Raw genomic sequence first — 17,471 nt, 5'->3', positions numbered from 1 at the left:
ATCTCACAAAGATGTATGTGGAATTTTGTGTGTATAAAGTGTGAAAGTTGGTTTTTTGGGCTTTTTGTGGCTGTGTGAGGTTTCTGCTTGTTGCAGGGGCCATTTTGGGTCTAGCACAGCTGCTTTTATATTGTGGGTGAGCCAGTTGTGTTGTGTTGTGTTGTGTTCTGTAGGTTAAAAAAGGGCAAAGAAGTGACATTGACTTGGCCATGCCCACCTGACCAACAAGCCACGCCCTCCTAGTCACCTTACCACCAAGCCCTGCCCACTAATTAAGCCACGCCCACAGAACCGGTAGCAAAAAAATTTAGATTTCACCCTGGGTTCATGCTAAATAGCACAGGAGGAACAGCTGGATTATCACCAGTTGAGCCAAAAGCCAGAAGGAAGGAAAGGCTTAAACAAGATGCAAAATCTCCACTAGATGCTCAGTGGCATTCTCTGCTAATGGCGAGAGTATCTCAAGTACGATGTTTTATATTGCAAGCACTGAGCTGTGGAATGGGATGTGCAAAAAGCAAACTTACCGAGAATGAGAACTGAAGTCATAAACAGGTATTTGAACTGCCTTCTCATTCATGATCTTTTTAAGTGTTTGGACAATCAATTCATTGTCAAAGGCATCTATAAAGAGAAGCACAGATAATGTGTAAAGTTGTAATTAACATATCAATATAATCTGATGGGCTTTTAATGTGTGATAGACCTTCTGATGGACAGTTGGCATCCAGGTAAATTATCAATTTTATATTGAGCCTCCTTAAATTTATGTAGTCTTCTCAAGTCTTTAGCTGCCATGAAAACAAGTGCCTACTACTTATCCCCCTTTTTTGCAGAGGGAAAGAAAATATTAATGGCTTTCCCCAGGGGATGAGTCATTGAAACTGGTATTAAATAGAAATGCTTATGACTTTATGACAGTAGACACAGTCCCAAACCTCCCATGTCTCTATTTATTGCTTTGGAACAATTGAAGGTTGGAAATGTGGCTGTTTTGTCCTGTGAGTTTTTGATCTGATTATTCATAATTTTGTTTATTTTTCTTTCTAGTTAATTTTTCATATTTGATAGCCATAGTCTTCTAGCCCAAGTAGCTGCTTTTCATGGTTGGGTCACTTCTCAACAGATTTGTATATTTAGAAAGGAGATTATAGCATTGCAACATTTCAGTCTTCCAAGTCTTCTTGAGCAAATAAAAGACAAGATAGTGTCTATGGTTATCCATTCCCTTATCAATCTGTGACAAGTTACCTGGATGGTCAAAGTTGAAATGGCCTATGAGGGCTTTTGCTTTCTGCTCTGTGGTGAGTACACGGTAGAAACTGTCCTGGCTTAGAATCACAACTCATTTCTGATGAAGGTCTACTTCATTCTGTCCGAGCAGTTGAATAATTTTGGCACAAACAGAGGACTGCAAAAAATATAAGGAAGAAAGGATGAACAAAGACTTTGGCATGGTAATATGAAAGAAAGAAAATCTGTAAGGCAGTTGGTAACTCTCTAGCTCTCCAACATCAGTTTCTCTGTTGGCTTCAAGAAGCTCCTGTGGGAAATTGTAAAGTCACAAAATTAAAATCATAAACCAGAGGAGCACACAAATTCAGAGAGCCTGTAGTTGTCAGTTTGGGAAGATGTCTAAACAAAAGATAATACAGTACCACTTGTAGATGAAAAATCCACAACTCCAAATGTTACAAACAGATCAGAAGTTAAGGTTCTGTAGAAAGCTTAACGAAGACAATGCTGAATTTATTAACAAATTTCCAATTCTTTGTGCAAAACCTTGAGAATTCAGAACTCAGAGTATCTTTTATTATATTTATTGATGATACACTTTTTATTATTTTTTTAATTGTGATATTGTGTCCTTCAAGATATAAATAGTAATATTTTCACATTAGAACCATCGCCGCGCGGGTGGTTATGGGCGCAACCCGTTGTGCCCATGTGACACCCCTCCTGCGTGAGCTGCACTGGCTCCCAGTGGTCTTCCGGGTGCGATTCAAGGTGTTGGTTACCTTTAAAGCGCTCCATGGCATAGGACCCGGGTACCTCTGAGACTGTCTTCTGCCACCAATAGCCTCCCACCGACCAGTCCGTTCCCACAGAGAGGGTCTCCTCAGGGTGCCATCAGCCAAGTTATGTCGGCTGGTGACACCCAGGGGGAGGGCCTTCTCTGTGGGAGCCCCAGCCCTGTGGAACGAACTGCCCCCAGAAATTCGTAAGATCTCCGACCTCCGGGTGTTTCGCTGCGCATTGAAGACCCTGTTGTTCCGCCAGGCTGGATTATCAACACAATAGTTTTAAATTGGGGTATTTAAATTTTTTGGGGTTTTAAATCTGAGCCAATTTATTTAATTATTTTAAATTTTATATTGTTGTTTTGTCTGTGTTTTTAAATAGGCTGTACGCTGCCCTGAGTCCTTCGGGAGAAGGGCGGTATAGAAATAAAATTATTATTATTATTATTATTATTATTATTATTATTATTATTATTATTATTATTATTATTATTATTATTATGGAAATTATCTCTTGATGAAATTCTCATATAAATATCCTCAACTATCTCATGATGAAATTCTCATATACTGTATATTTCGGACTGTAAGATGTACATGACTATAAGATGCACCTAGGTTTAGTGAAGGAAAACAAGAAATATTCTGAATCAAATGGTGTAGTAATATATTTAATGAAATATAGCAGAATAATATTTCAACCATGTAAGGTCAACAGCGGTATTAAGAACCATCATCACTGTCATTAACAAATGAGGAGAGACTTTAAGGTTCAAGCACTCTTCTAATTTTCTGGAAACCCCAAGAAGTCATCATCGCTAGTGTCAGAATTTAGGAAGCTCAGTTGTTCACAATCACTGATATCACTTTCTTAACTATCTTCATATATGATATCATCTTCAGTTCCATCTAAGGCATTGCTAATGCCACATTTTTTGAATGATTTCGTCCTTCACTGAGTGCCATGATGTTTTAACCCATTCACAAACTTGAGTGATAGTGGGCCTCTTTATTTGTCCAGTAGGTGTCAGATCATGATTACCAGCAGCCATCCATTTGTTCCACTCTTCTTGCATATGCGGTTTGTTGATGGAAATGTCAAGAGGTTGCAACTGGCTGGTAAGACTCCCAGGAATTAAATTAGATGAGTCTTCACTTCTTTAATCTGAAAGCACCACAATTGTGATCCAGTAAAATCCTATATGCCTTTCTCTATAGCAATGAGTTTGGCTTCATATATTACCATTTTTGTAGAAACTGCGAAGGCATTATTCCAGTGACGTGTGATCCACTCTTTCATGTCCACCTCTAACTGTGGCCACTTTGCAGCAAGCCCACAAAAGTTGTGCTTACTTTTATCTTTTTCTTTTTGCAACTGTTTCCTCTACTCTCTTATCATTTTTTCAGTTGGAGGTGGTCCAAAATGTTTCTCCGCTGCTCTGTTTCCATGTTCCTCAGAATATTTCACTACTTCCAATTTAAAATAAATTTTATATGCTTGTCCTTTCTGCTTTGACATCTTTGTACCAGTATGTACCATCAGGAGGTACTGTAGTATTTTTCTGCAAGAAAGAACTGTCAGTAATGTGTCCTTTATAACAATACAGAGCACTGTAGCTGAAACCATGTTCATATATTCATACACAAGATACTGTTATACAGTATATGCCACACTAACTCATTACAAGGGAAATACGAGGAGCAGGGAAAGAGGAGAAAGCAGCCTCCTTCCCTCAAGCTGGTTGCTCTGTTGCCTATTTCTCCATTGCAGCACAGCTCTTCTGCCCACAAAAGCCTCGTTTTTGATGGCTGATGCCGAAGCAGAGAAAAAGCTGCCGGAAGAAGCCAGTCGCTCCGGGAGTTGGGTACCCTTCCTCCCCCACCCTAAACTAACAATAGCAAGCTGAGAATTTTAGGACATTGGTTATTCTTTTCCTCCTGAGAAAAAAAATTCTAGCAATGTTATCTTTAGAAAGACAAACAGGCAGGCTCTAGCACGCCTTCCCGTGATAATAAAACACAGTTTGCCACCCCCTAATTGCATTGATGGCTGCAGTGAGGGGCATGAAGCCATGCCATGCCCAGCGATGGAGGGGAAGAGGAATGGCAAGAGGAGCCCCCATCTCACCATGCATGCCCCAATGAAAGGCTGCGGCAACCCAGCCACTTCCCTTGCCCACCCTCTCTGGCACTGGAAGCCAAGCCATACCTCTCTCTCTCCATCTCTCTGGGCTCACAGTCCATGCCGGCCAGGAAGGGCACACTTGTGGTAGGGTGTGGTGGCAGGCATTGACGGGGTGGTAGGACTTCCTCGGCGAACTGCTCGACGATCAGGGCAGGCAGACATAGAGTGCGCCCAAGCCAGCCAGTGGTGGGATCAAGTCTGTCTTGATTTTTTCCCCTCATCTCTTCTTGTCTTTATGGGCTAATAAGTTGACATTTTTGTAATGGCTGCTATGCATTTTCTTCAATGCTATTTCAGTACTCTACATAAATAAACCTGATCTATTAAAAGTTATTTTAAAAACCCAAAAACCCAAGGAAGCAAAGAGCTTGGGCCACGTCCTCCATTATCACATATCCAGCAAAGAATAGAATGGAATGGAATGGAATGGAATGGGATGGGATGGAATAGAATAGAATAGAATAGAATAGAATAGAATAGAATAGAATAGAATAGAATAGAATAGAATAAGTCCAAAATAATAATAAAATGGAAAGGAATGGAATGGAATGGAATGGAATGGAACAGAAGGAACAGAACAGAACAGAACTAGGCTAGACCTTGGAGGTCTTCTAGTCTAGTCCCCTGCTCAAGCAGGAGAACCTATAACATCTCAGACAAGTGACTGTCCAGTCTCTTCTTAAAAACCTCCAGTGATGGAGCACCCATGATTTCTGAAGGCAAGCTGTTTAATTGTCTTAACTGTTAGGAAGTTTCTCCTTAATTCCAAGTTGCTTCTCTCTTTGTTTAGTTTCCAACCATTATTTTTTGTCCTGCCTTCTGGTGCTTTGGAGAATAATTTGACCCCCTCTTCTTTGTGGCAGCCCCTCAAATACTGAAATACTACTATCATGTCACCCCTAATTCTTCTTTTCTTTAGACTAGCCAGACTCAAAACCTGCAGCTGTTCTTCATATGGTTTAGTCTCCAGGCCTTTGATCGTCTTAGTTGCTCTTCTCTGAACTTTTTCCAGTCTTTCTGCCTACTGCCTGTTACTTCCTTGCCATCTTCTCACTTTAGTGGGCCTACTGTTTCCTTAACTTTTTTCCTGTTATTAATATGTTGAAAGAATTTTTTTTTATAGTCTTTGTAGCAAGCCTTAATTCATTCTGAGCCTTTGCTTTCCTGACTTCGTTTTTGCATGTTCTTGTTATCTGCTGATAATCAGCCTTGATTATATGTCCCTGATTCCATTTTCTGTGCTTGTCCTTCTTGTCTTTCAGGTTGTCCGAGAGATCTTTGTGCAGCCATGATGGCTTCTTCTTGAATTTTTTCTTTTTCAATGGTATTGTGCTGGATTGGGCTTTTATGATTGCATTTTTCAAAGTTTCCCATGCTTCTTGAGTTGTTTTTCCCTTTAGAATTTTTGTCCATAGAATCTTTCCTAGGGTCTCTCTGAATTTGTTAGACATAAATAACCAAAAAGGAATGCATTACGCAAGAACAATCTAATGCAGCGGTCACCAACTGGTGGTCCGTGGACCACTGGTGGTCTGTGAGAAAATTATGGTGATCCGCAGAAAAATTATTTGCATTTTTATATTGCACTAAATACTATTTACCTTTTTAAAAAATTCATATTAATGGTCCACGGGATTTAAAATTATGAATTTAGCGGTTGCTGAGGTCCGAAAGGTTGGCAATCCCTGATCTAATGCACCAATTCAGCCAAACAACCCACATAGACAATTCAGAATCTGGCACATAAATAGCAATAGCCTTTTAGACTTATATACCGCCACATAATCTTTACAGCACTCTCTGGGAGGTTTATAATGTCAGCATATTGCCTCCAACAATCTGGGTCCTTATTTACCAACCTCAGAAGGATGGAAGAAAAATCCCAGTGAAATCATCTAACTGCTTTTTGCATTCAATTCCTTTTCCTTCAATGTTATTTTCTTGCTCCTCATTCATGTTCTCGTTTCTCCCCTATTTCTTGTTCTGTGTGTTCCAGCAAAATTTCTGACTTTTTATTACCCTTTGGTGATTCACGCATATTTTTAAACATCTCAATTAATTCCTCACACATCCAAGACTCCATATTTCCAATTCAAGAAATAGTTAACACTTTTGAATTATATGACATTTAATTAAAATTTAAAATCCATAGCCCCCTTTGTTTTCAAATAATGTCCAATTCGAGTATTTATTCAGTCCACTCCAAGTTAAAGATTCGTTATCTTCCACAGCCGTTGAGAATCAAAACCAAGCAATGTAGAAAGACAAGTATTCCTTAAAAGTTCCCCCAGTTTCCAAATTATCTTTTAGCAGTCAAGGTCACAGCTGTACTTTCTCTTCTATCTTCCAACAAATATTGCAGTATTCTCTTTCCGCCAGCAGATGTCTCTCTTAAATCCACAATATTCTCAAACCAACTGTCAAAGCTGTCAAAAATATTATAAATCCACATAAAAAATACTTTTCCTCTGATTCCTTTCTTTTATTATTTTTAGTTTCTCCAAATCCAATTATAGATATGAAAACTTTCTTGGGCTTTAGTATTCTAGCCTCCTTTTTGTTCTTCTCCCTCCATAGAATTTCCAAAGTGCCAATTAGCCGCTCTTTTCAGCTCCGGGACACCTTTTAATGTTCCAATTAAAAATTTTATTTACCTGTGAGTTGGCCAATCATTCACCCAGCAACAGGACTCTGTTCAAATGCTGCTCCTGCACAAAAACTTTGTCTGGTTGCCCCAGCTTCAGAACGGTCATTTTACAATGGCCACCACCCCTACAGCCGGTCCAAAGAGCTGCCTCTGACCTTTCGAGGAACTTGCCTGTTCTTCTTGGTCATCTGAGACACCTCTCCTTCTTCACTGTTCCTACAGGATGGTTCCTGTCCGAAGACCCCCCCCGACAACGGTTTGTCCGGCTAGATTTTTGCAGAGCTCGTCAGAGCCTGATATTTTTCCAGCTGGTCTCATTGCAACGTTTCTGATTTCCCATGTCCAGATCCTTCTGAATCTTGAATCTATCTTCTAAAGCAGGGGTGTCAAACTCAAAGCCTGGGGGCCAGATCTGGCATGCAAGGTGCTTAGATTTGGCCCATGGAGCCACCCTGGAAACAGCGAAGAACTGGCCCGCAGTGCCTCTGACAGTGAAAACAGAGTGTGCAAGGGCCGCGTGCAGCCCTCCCAACCTCCATTTACACTGACAGAGGGTTGCAGAAAGCCGTTGCAGCCGAAAACAGAGCGCAGGAGCCTTATCTTAGCTCCCTTATCAACATGCTTCTCAATATTGACAATAACACTGAGGCAGGTAGGAAATGCTGCCACAAAGAAAAAGCCATAAAATCTCACTCCCTTGTGTCCACGTTTGGTATTGGAACATTTGCAAGAAAGGAGAAAAGCATACAAAAAACCAAGTAAAATATCACATTGGCATAAGTATTCAGACCCTTCACTCAGTACTTTGTTGAAGCATCTTTGGCAGCAATTACAGCCTCAAGTTTTTTGGGGTACAATAAGACAAGCTCTGCACACTTGGATTGGCAAATTTTCTGCCATTCTTCCTTGCAAATCCTCTCACGATCAGTCAAGTTGGATGGCGACCGTTAGTGGACAGTCATTTTGAGATTCCTCCAGAGATGTTCAATACCACTGTAGGGCAGGAGTCCCCAACCCCTGGGCCACGGCCCCCTACTGGGCTGTGATCTATTTGGAATTGGGCCACGTAGCTGGATTTCAAGATCTAGAAGACAGTTTGTTTCCATAAAAATATAATGGCTGCAAGTTTACAATTCTGTGCTGTATTGAACGCAGTTGCATGTTCATGATACATTAATCTAACTACATATGTTTTTCTGTGCAATAATTCTAGGAAACGTATTCCTATATCACACTCTAGGACAGTCATGGCTAATCTTTTTGCCATCGCGTGCCAGAAGGGGGGGACGGGGGAGGTTCGCGCACGCGCGTGCCCACCCATAATTCTATGTGCTTTGCCCCGCGCATGCATGCGCAACCACCCCTCCCCCCCACTCCTGGCACGCAATGGCCAGGTAGGCCTGTTTTTCTTTCTCACCTGGCTCCAGATCCTCTGTATGCATCTGGGGAGGGCGAAAACAGCTTTCCCCATCCCCTCGGAGGCCCTCCGGAGACCCGAAACAGCTCATTTCCCAACTTCTGGTTGGACAAGAAGTGACGTATTTTGCTGTTCCCAGACTCCAGAGCCACTCTAGGAGTCTCTCTAAGAGTCTCTGGAGGCTGAGAACAGCAAAAAATGTCACTTCCTGTCCAACCGGAAGTTGGGAAACAGGCTGTTTCGGGCCCCCAGAGGGCCTCCGAGGGGGAAGGGAAGGCTGTTTTCACCCTCCCCAGATGCATACAGAGGATCTGGAGCCAGGTGAGAAAGAAAAACGGGCCTTCCCCACCCCCCCAGGCCCTCCGGAGGCAGGAAACAGCCCGTTTCCCTACTTCTAGTGGACCCAGAAGGCCCAAAAATCAGCTGGCCAGTGTGCACATGTGTACTGGAGCTGAGCTAGCATGCCCACTGATATGGCTACGCGTGCCACCTGTGGCAAGCGTGCCATAGGTTCACCATCATGGCTCTAGGAAATGTGTGCACACACATGCTACAGTATTCCTCTGCTATCACTGTAAAGGTAATCCTCAATTTAATATCAATCACTAAGTGAGCATTTGAAATTTCAATGGACTCTCAAAACCTACTTACAACCTAGTTCCAAAGTTATGACTTCTGCAGTACTCCCACGGTCATTCACCCTTACAACCAACCAGTGGTATGTTGCAATGGCGCCTCCAATTATACCCTCTTCCCTCCCTGGGTCCTCTTTGGCCTCTTAGGTCCTCTTAGGCCCAAGCCTGCTTCCCTACACACACACACACACACACACACACACACACACACACACACACACACAGAGGATATCACACCTTCCTCCTCACCCCATCATGCACTTATTTTTCAAGGTTTCCAGAGTTCAGCTTAGGGAAGGGGGCAGCCTGTTCTGTTTCTGGGCTTGTGAAAAGTTCCACAGCGGTCTGGAACTCACATTAAAGAAGCAGATCAAACCATTCCATTCCTCGGCCATGTGGCACAACCCTGGAAGTGGTCCCTAAGGCACCCCATACTCTGCTTAATGACACACACATTAATTTAATGACTGAATCAGGAAGAGCAGGGATGAAGGCACAAGTTGTTAAGTAGACAACAGGATTCCTTAAGGGCCCAGGAGAGGCACTGAGAGACCCAGCATAGAAACTGCTTAGAGTGTACCAAGACTTCATTCACACCTTGATGGATCTCGTGCTTCACCTCCTGTCCCCTGGGGTCCCTGCAGATTGTGTTTACCTTTTGACTGTAATGAGCAGGCTCCATTGCATTCATTGGTCAAGGACTACCTATAAGGGTAGGGTGGGTGCTAACTTCCTATAAAAGAAAATACATTGTATGTTTGTATGTGTGTTTCTAATTATTGTTACCGTATTTTCCGGCGTATAAGACGACTTTTTAACATATGAAAATCTTCTCAAAAGTCAGGGGTCGTCTTATACGCCGGGTGTCGTTCTCCTGTAACCAGGCAGACCAGCCGAAAGGCTCTAACGAGCCTTAAATGGCTCTGGCGATCCAAGCTCTGACCATCCCAGCTTTGCCTGCTAATCAGGCAACTCAGCTGGGATGCCAGAGTCATGTAAAAGGAAAAAACTTTTTTCCTTTTACGTGGCTCTGCAAGCTCTGACGATCCCAGCTGAGTTGCCTGCCAATCAGGCAATGCAGCTGGGATCGCCAGAGCCATCGATCCAAGCTCTGACGATCTCAGCTGAGTTGCCTGCTAATCAGGCAACTCAGCTGGGATCGCCAGAGCCCTATAAAAGAAAAAAAGTTTACCCCCTCCAGCTTGCTTACCTTAGCTGCTAATCGCAACGCTTGCCTTGCTTCGCTTGCCTGAATCCATTCCATCAGCAATCAAGCAGGCAGGGAGTTGTGGACTTCAACTCCCAGAATTCCTCAGCCAGCAAAGCAAAGCTGGCTGAGGAATTCTGGGAGTTGAAGTCTACAAGTTTTAAAGTTGCCAAGGTTGGAGACCCCTATTCAATTGGGTAAGTTTTTTCCCCTTTGGAAGCTTTAAAAAAAATAGTTAATTGGGTTTTTTTTTAGTTGTTCTTTTTTAGACCTAGCCATTTAAAGTTTAGGAAGTTTTAAATTTAGTTTTCATATAAAAATAAAAATAAAATAATATTTGTGCAGCTTTCTGAGATTCAGTGTGTTTCTGTAGTGTTTCACTCTAGCTACACAAACACACAAAATCTCACAAAGCTGTATGTGGAATTTTGTGTATGTAAAGTGTGAAAGTTGTTTTTTGGGGCTTTTTGTGGCTGTGTGAGGTTCCTGTTTGTTGCAGGGGCCATTTTGGGTCTAGCACACCTGCTTTTACATTGTGGGTGAGCCTGTTGTGTTGTGTTGTGTTGTGTGTGTGTAAAGTGTGAAAGTTGTTTTTTTGGGCTTTTTGTGGCTGTGTGAGGTTCCTGCTTGTTGCAGGGGCCATTTTGGGTCTAACACAGCTGCTTTTACCTTGTGGGTGAGCCAGTTGATGTTTTTTAATTTTTATTTAGTGTGCGTTGGAAGAGGGGTAGTATTATACGGCGAGTATAGCCCAAACCCTATATTTTAACAGGAAAAGTCGGGGGTCTTCTTATACGCCCAGTTGTCTTATATGCCGGAAAATACAGTATTTATTCATATTTGTTCTCTTTTATTCTTTAAAATTTAACAATTCATTCTTCATCTTAATATCTTTATATTTGTTTGGGGTTGAGAAGCAGTTGTGAAATGAGTGACACGGTTGTTAAGAATGCTACAATGGGCATAAATGATGACCAGTCATAAGTGCGAAGACCGGTCAAAAGTGCGAGGACCTGTCAGAAATCACTTTTTTCAGCCCTCTGGGTAGTCCTTTTGTGCATATGGACTACTCAGAGGGCTGAAAAAGTTATTTTTGACTGGTCCTCGCACTTTTGACCAGATCTCGAATTTACGACTATCCTCACATTTTACGTTTTTTGCCCTATTTTATCACCATGGTGAAAAGAAGCAGTTGTGAAATGAGTGACATGGTTGTTAAGAATGCTACAATGGGCATAAATAATGACCAAGAAGAGAGGAGGAGAAGGAGAAAGGAAGAGGAAGTAGGGAGGAGAAGAAGAAGGGGAGGAAGAGAAAGTAAGAAGGAAAGAAAAGAGAGAGGTGGTAGGTTTGAAGAGAAAGATTGCTGTACAATAAAAAAGATGAAAGGGAAGAAAGCCAACCCCAAACAAATATAAAGATATTAAGATAAAGAATGAATTGTTAAACTTTAAAGAATAAAAGAGAACAAATAGGAATAAATAACAATAATTAGAAACACACATACAAACATACAATGTATTTTCTTTGAACAGAGTATTTGGCCGGTTCACAAATTTAAACAGTGTTTAGTCATTTCAATTAAATTTACAATTTCTATATTTCCTTTTTGCCATATTTATTCCTCATCTATTTTTGTAAAAAACCAATATTACCCTTCATCTTCATCTCTAATCTTAATCAAATTCAATTTTTCCCTTCTATTCTATATTATACCCCTTCCCATTGTCATCTATTTTTATATCCATCCTCACATTGGTTAATTATGTAATATTAAAGTTGTTTAATATAAATTCAACATTTTAATATAAATCAATTAGTTATATAACTACCTTTTTTGTATATTAATCAATATGAACGTGAATATTCCAATTATTTCCATGCAATCCAATTTCTTACAAATCAATTAATTATATTTACCAATAATAATAAACCAAATAATTTCCCCCATATATTCCTCCAAACCACAACTTAACCATTTCTGCTTTCAACACAATATACAATTAATAGTATCTCAATTATTACAATTCCCTAGTTAAATAGAGCTTTTTTTCTTTTGTGTTTTAAAATCTTGAACTCTCCTCTTTTTCCCTAAATTTCCCATTGTTTGCACCTACCTTTTTTGGTGAGGAAAAAGAAAAGAAATCTGCCTGCCTAATATCCCAACGTTGCAATAACAGCAAAGCCAACAGCCTGCTTTACTTTCTGTTCTTTTTTCAGCATAGCTAGGGGAAAAAAATCAGCACTCTTTGCAAGCAAGCAGCAGAGCCCTGAGCAAAACAGCTGAGAGCAAATCAGCTGAGAGTCGGGAGCCAATCTAAGCAAGGGCTAATTAGCCTATGCTGAAGCTCTGCGAGCCAATAAAATTACAAAAAAACACCAAACCATTGGTTAAATTGCTGGCTCGCCCATCCCTCGCCCACCACTATTTATTGGCAATAAATAGTGGTGCGGAGGGGCGGGGCAAGGGGAGGGGCGAGCCAGCAATTTAACAAAGGGTTCGGCCGAACCCCCTAGAACCGGCAGAATCCCACCACTACTGATGGACCCAGAGAGGTTCCGGACGGAGCTTGGGCCATTCCCTGAGGCTCTAGCTCATGACTCGACTGAAGAACTAGGGGCCGCCTGGGATAGGGCGGCAGCTGGAGCTTTGGACCATGTCGTGCCTTTGCGGCCTCTGACTCAACGCCGATCTCAATTGGCTCCTTGATTCTCTGAGGAGCTGAGAGAGTTGAAGCGCTGGAAAAGACGCCTGGAGAGCGGTTGGAGGGCCAGCCGTTCCGAATCTGACCGAACACTGGTGAGGTCTCATATTAAGACCTACCTAGTGGCGATCAAAGCAGCAAAATTTAATTATTTTTCCGGTCTGATTGCGTCTGCAGATAACCGCCCAGCCGCCCTGTTTAGGGATGCATGACAAAATCACTCAGATTCGGGAAGGCTTGGACTCCGACTGGATGGGTTCAGATGGGGTGATGGAGGCGGGTCTTGAGAGTGTTAGCTGGGAGGAGTTTGACCTTGTGATTCCTGAGGACATGGACAGGATCCTGGGTAGGCTGAATGCGACCACGTTTGTTGGACCTGTGTCCCTCCTGGTTGGTGCTGGCTTCCCAGGAGGTTACACGAGGCTGGCTCCAGGGGATTATTAACGCTTCTTTGAGTGAGGGTTTCTTTCCTGCTGCATTGAAAGAGGCGGTGGTGAGGCCCCTCCTCAAGAGGCCTTCCCTGGACCCGGCTGTTTTATCAAATTATCGTCCTGTCTCCAACCTCCGTTTTGTGGCGAAGGTTATTGAGAGTGTGGTGGCACGACAGCTTCCTCAGCACCTGGATGAAGCGAACTATCTAGATCCGTTCCAGTCGGGTTTCAGGCCTGGGTATAGCACGGAAACGGCATTGGTCGCATTGGTTGATGAGCTCTGGAGGGCTCGGGACAGGGGTTGTTCCTCTGTCCTGGTCCTGTTAGATCTCTCGGCGGCTTTTGATACCATCGACCATGGTATCATGCTGCGGTGGCTGGAGGGGTTAGGAGTGGGGGGCACTGTTCTACCGTGGTTCGCCTCCTTCCTCTCCGGCCGTACTCAGTCGGTGTTGGCAGGGGGGCAGAGGTCGACTCCAAGGCACCTAGTTTGTGGTGTGCCACAGGGGTCAGTCCTCTCGCCCCTCCTGTTCAACATTTATGTGAAGCCGCTGGGCGAGATAATCTGTGGCTTCGGGGTGGATTTCCATCAGTACGCTGATGATACTCAGCTGTACATTTCCACCCCAGGCCACCCCAATGATGCCCTTGAAGTGATGACCCAGTGCCTGGAAGCCATACGGATCTGGATGGGGAAGAACAAGCTCAGACTCAACCCTTCCAAGACCGAGTGGCTGTGGTTTCCGGCATCCCGTCATAGTCAGTTGACTCCATCACTGACTATTGGGGGTGAGACCTTGACCCCCTCAGAGAGGGCTTGCAACTTAGGTGTCCTCCTGGACTCGCAGCTGTCCTTAGAAGACCACCTGATGGCTGTGGCCAGGGGGGCATTTATCAGGTTCGCCTGATTTACCAGTTGCGTCCCTTTCTGGACCGGGACTCCTTACGCACAGTCACTCACACCCTCACTCACTCACTCACAGTCTCTCACTCACGCCCTCGCCCTCACTCACTCACTCACAGTCACTCACTCACGCCCTCATCACCTCCCATCTGGACTATTATAACACTCTCTACATGGGGCTCCCCTTGAAGAGCACCTGGAGGCTCCAACTGGTCCAGAATGTGGCCGTGCGGGTAATTATGGGAGCTACTCGATGCTCCCATGCTCCTGCGCGAGCTGCACTGGCTCCCGGAGGTCTTCTGGGTGCGATTCAAGGTGCTGGTTGCTACCTTTAAAGCACTCCATGGCTTGGGACCTGGGTATTGAGACCGCCTTCTGCCACCGATAGCCTCCCATCGACCAGTACACTCCCACAGAGAGAGGCTCCTCCGGGTGCCGCTGGCTAGGCAATGTCGGCTGACGACCCCCAGAGAGACAGCATTCTCTGTGGGGGCCCCTACCCTCTGGAATGAGCTGCCCCCGGAGATTCGTAGGATTCCCGACCTTTGTACCTTTCATCGCGCCCTAAAAACATTATTATTCCAACAAGCAGGGCTGGCCTAACTATTTTAATGGGTTGTTTTATTAGAGTTTTTGGCCAATTTATTTAATTGTTTTAATTGCTTTTAATTTTTATATTGTTATGGTTTTATTTCTGGCTGTACACCGCCCTGAGTCCTTCGGGAGAAGGGCGGTATAGAAATTCAATAAAATAAAATAAATAAATTAAATTTCTTAATGGTATAAAAAGGCCAGCAAAGACCCAATGTATAGCTTTCTTATCTATTTATTTATATCCCACTTATTTTTATAAATAACTGAAGGCAGTGAACATACACAATACTCCTTCCTCTCCTATTTTCTCCACAGTAATAACCCTGTGAGGTGTTTGGATGAGATTGTGGGTAGCCAAAGTCTTTCATGCCTTACGCAGAACTAGAAAAAGTCTCCTCGTCTTAATATCATAAAAGCTTTCCAGGCAACCCAACTAAAACATCCATTGTTTGTGACTAAGGCTACCAGAAATGAGCTGCAAAAATCTGGTGGTCCTCCTTATTTTTGCAGCCCATATCTTGTAGTCCTAGTTGTGCCTGAAGCAGGGGTGAAATGTAAAATTTATTACTACTGGTTCTGTGGGCGTGGCTTGGTGGTGGTGGGTGACTGGGTGGGCGTGGCCAACTTTTTTTTTTTTTACTTTTCAAAGCATTTTTTCTAATGCTTTGAAAAGCCTCTGCCGATCAGGCAACTCAGCTGGGATCATCAGAGAGGCTTTTTAAAAAATATCTCTCTGACGATCCCAGCTGAGCTGCCTGATCGGCAAAGAGGTATTTTTTAAAAAACCTTTCTGATGATCCCAGTTGAGTTGCCTGATGGTAGAGAGGTATTTTTTTAAAAATACCTCTCTGACAATCCCAGCTGAGTTGCCTGATCGGCAGAGAGGTATTTAAAAAATACCTCTTGGCCAAAAGGTTGCAGAAAAAAATGCTTTGAAAACCCTCTGATGATCCCAGCTGAGCCGCGCGATCATCAGAGGCTTTTTTTTTTTACTTATAAAAGCATTTTTTCATCGGAAGAAATTGTAGAAAAAATGCTTTTAAAAGTAAAAAAAAAAAGCCTCTGATAATCATGCAGCTCAGCTGGGCATGGGGGGGGCACAGGGATTTTTGCTACCTGTTCTCCGAACTTGGGTGATTGGGTGCGAACCGGGAGCATTTCACCCCTGGCCTGAAGTATATTCTGCCTTCTTTACCAATAACTAATAATTACTAAAACTGTAAGGTACGTTTTGGGATCGAGTCACCACATGAGATAATCGCAGGATCACAAGGATTTTGTGCCCCTTCTTGCCCGGCACCTAAAATCCTTGGGAATCTCTCGAGCTAATGCGAAGCGCTCAATCGAGATGTATTGGTGTACTCGCGGTTTTGGCCTCTTCCCCCTTCCCCCCAATGGTGCACCAACCCAGGCTGCTCTTTCAGGACAGGAAGTGCCTCCCAAAACACGTGTATGGGATTCATTTGAGAAAAATTTTGCTCATGCGGTTGAAACACTTGCACACATGCACAAGCCTCCGCCCGCGCGCACACACAGCATGTAAAAAAGATACTATTCGCCCACTGGAGTATCTAATCCCAAATCTAGTGCTTAATATCAGGAATGCCAATAATGGCAGTGCTGTTCTCAAAATCTGGGAAAGGAACTTTAACGAGTCTTAAGAGGCTCTGGAAATATATTGCTGTGTTTTGATTGTCCACCTTGCACTAGAACTACTTACTTTGCCACTGGCTGTCCCCCCGCTAATTCCAATGAGGAAAGGCTTTTTTCCACCAATGAACTCATGATAACGCTGGAGCCGCTGCTCGCTGTCCCCCGCCATAGTCTCTTGTGTTTCAAGGTATCTAGTCCTCGATTTGTTGATACTGACCTGTGAGTCTCTCCTGCTTCCAGCCAAATCACGGCATGGTGCGTCCGCTCAACATGATATTCTGTCAAGCACTGCCCTTCTCTCCAGGGGTGAAATCTAAAAATTTTTGCTACCGGTTCTGTGGGCATGGCTTAATTAGTGAGTGGGGCTTGTTGGTAAGGTGACTGGGAGGGCATGGCTTGTTGGTCAGGTGGGTGTGGCCAAGTCAATGTCACTTCTTTGCCCTTTTTTAACCTACAAAACACAACACAACACAACACAACACAACTGGCTCACCCACAATATAAAAGCAGCTGTGCTAGACCCAAAATGGCCCCTGCAACAAGCAGGAACCTCACACAACCACAAAAAGCCCAAAAAAACAACTTTCACACTTTACACACACACAACACAACAGGCTCACCCACAATGTAAAACCAGCTGTGCTAGATCCAAAATGGCCCCTGCAACAAGCAGGAACCTCACACAGCCACAAAAAGCCCCAAAAAACAACTTTCACACTTTACACACACAAAATTCCACATACAGCTTTGTGAGATTTTGTGTGTTTGTGTAGTTAGAGTGAAACACTACAGAAACACACTAAATCTCAGAAAGCTGCACAAATATTATTTTATTTTTATTTATTTTTATTTTTATATAAAAGCAGCTAAATTTAAAACTTCCTAAACTTTAAATGACTAGGTCTAAAAAAAGAACAACTAAAAAAAAATCCCTATTAACTATTTTTTTAAAGCTCCCAAAGGGGAAAAAAACTTACCCAATAGAACAGGGGTCTCCAACCTTGGCAACTTTAAGACTTGTAGACTTCAACTCTCAGAATTCCTCAGCCAGCTTTGCTTTGCTGGCTGAGGA

General features: G+C 43.1%; 1 protein-coding gene across 1 annotated transcript; it reads right to left on the bottom strand.

Moving 5' to 3' along the window:
- Positions 1 to 523: 523 nt before the first annotated feature.
- Positions 524 to 16,568, bottom strand: LOC139313730 (uridine-cytidine kinase 2-like). Its single transcript, XM_070939171.1, is given in 3 exon segments — positions 524 to 624; positions 1,252 to 1,411; positions 16,467 to 16,568. Coding segments are annotated over 3 exon segments (363 nt in total).
- Positions 16,569 to 17,471: the final 903 nt, after the last annotated feature.

This window comes from Pituophis catenifer, unplaced genomic scaffold (genome assembly GCF_029215685.1).
Source record: "Pituophis catenifer annectens isolate HBS135680 unplaced genomic scaffold, rPitCat1.0.hap2 SCAF_3, whole genome shotgun sequence".
NCBI classification, from domain to species: domain Eukaryota; kingdom Metazoa; phylum Chordata; class Lepidosauria; order Squamata; family Colubridae; genus Pituophis; species Pituophis catenifer.
The sequence above is the reverse complement of the archived record's forward strand: the minus strand, read 5'-3'. Positions and strand labels throughout refer to the sequence as shown.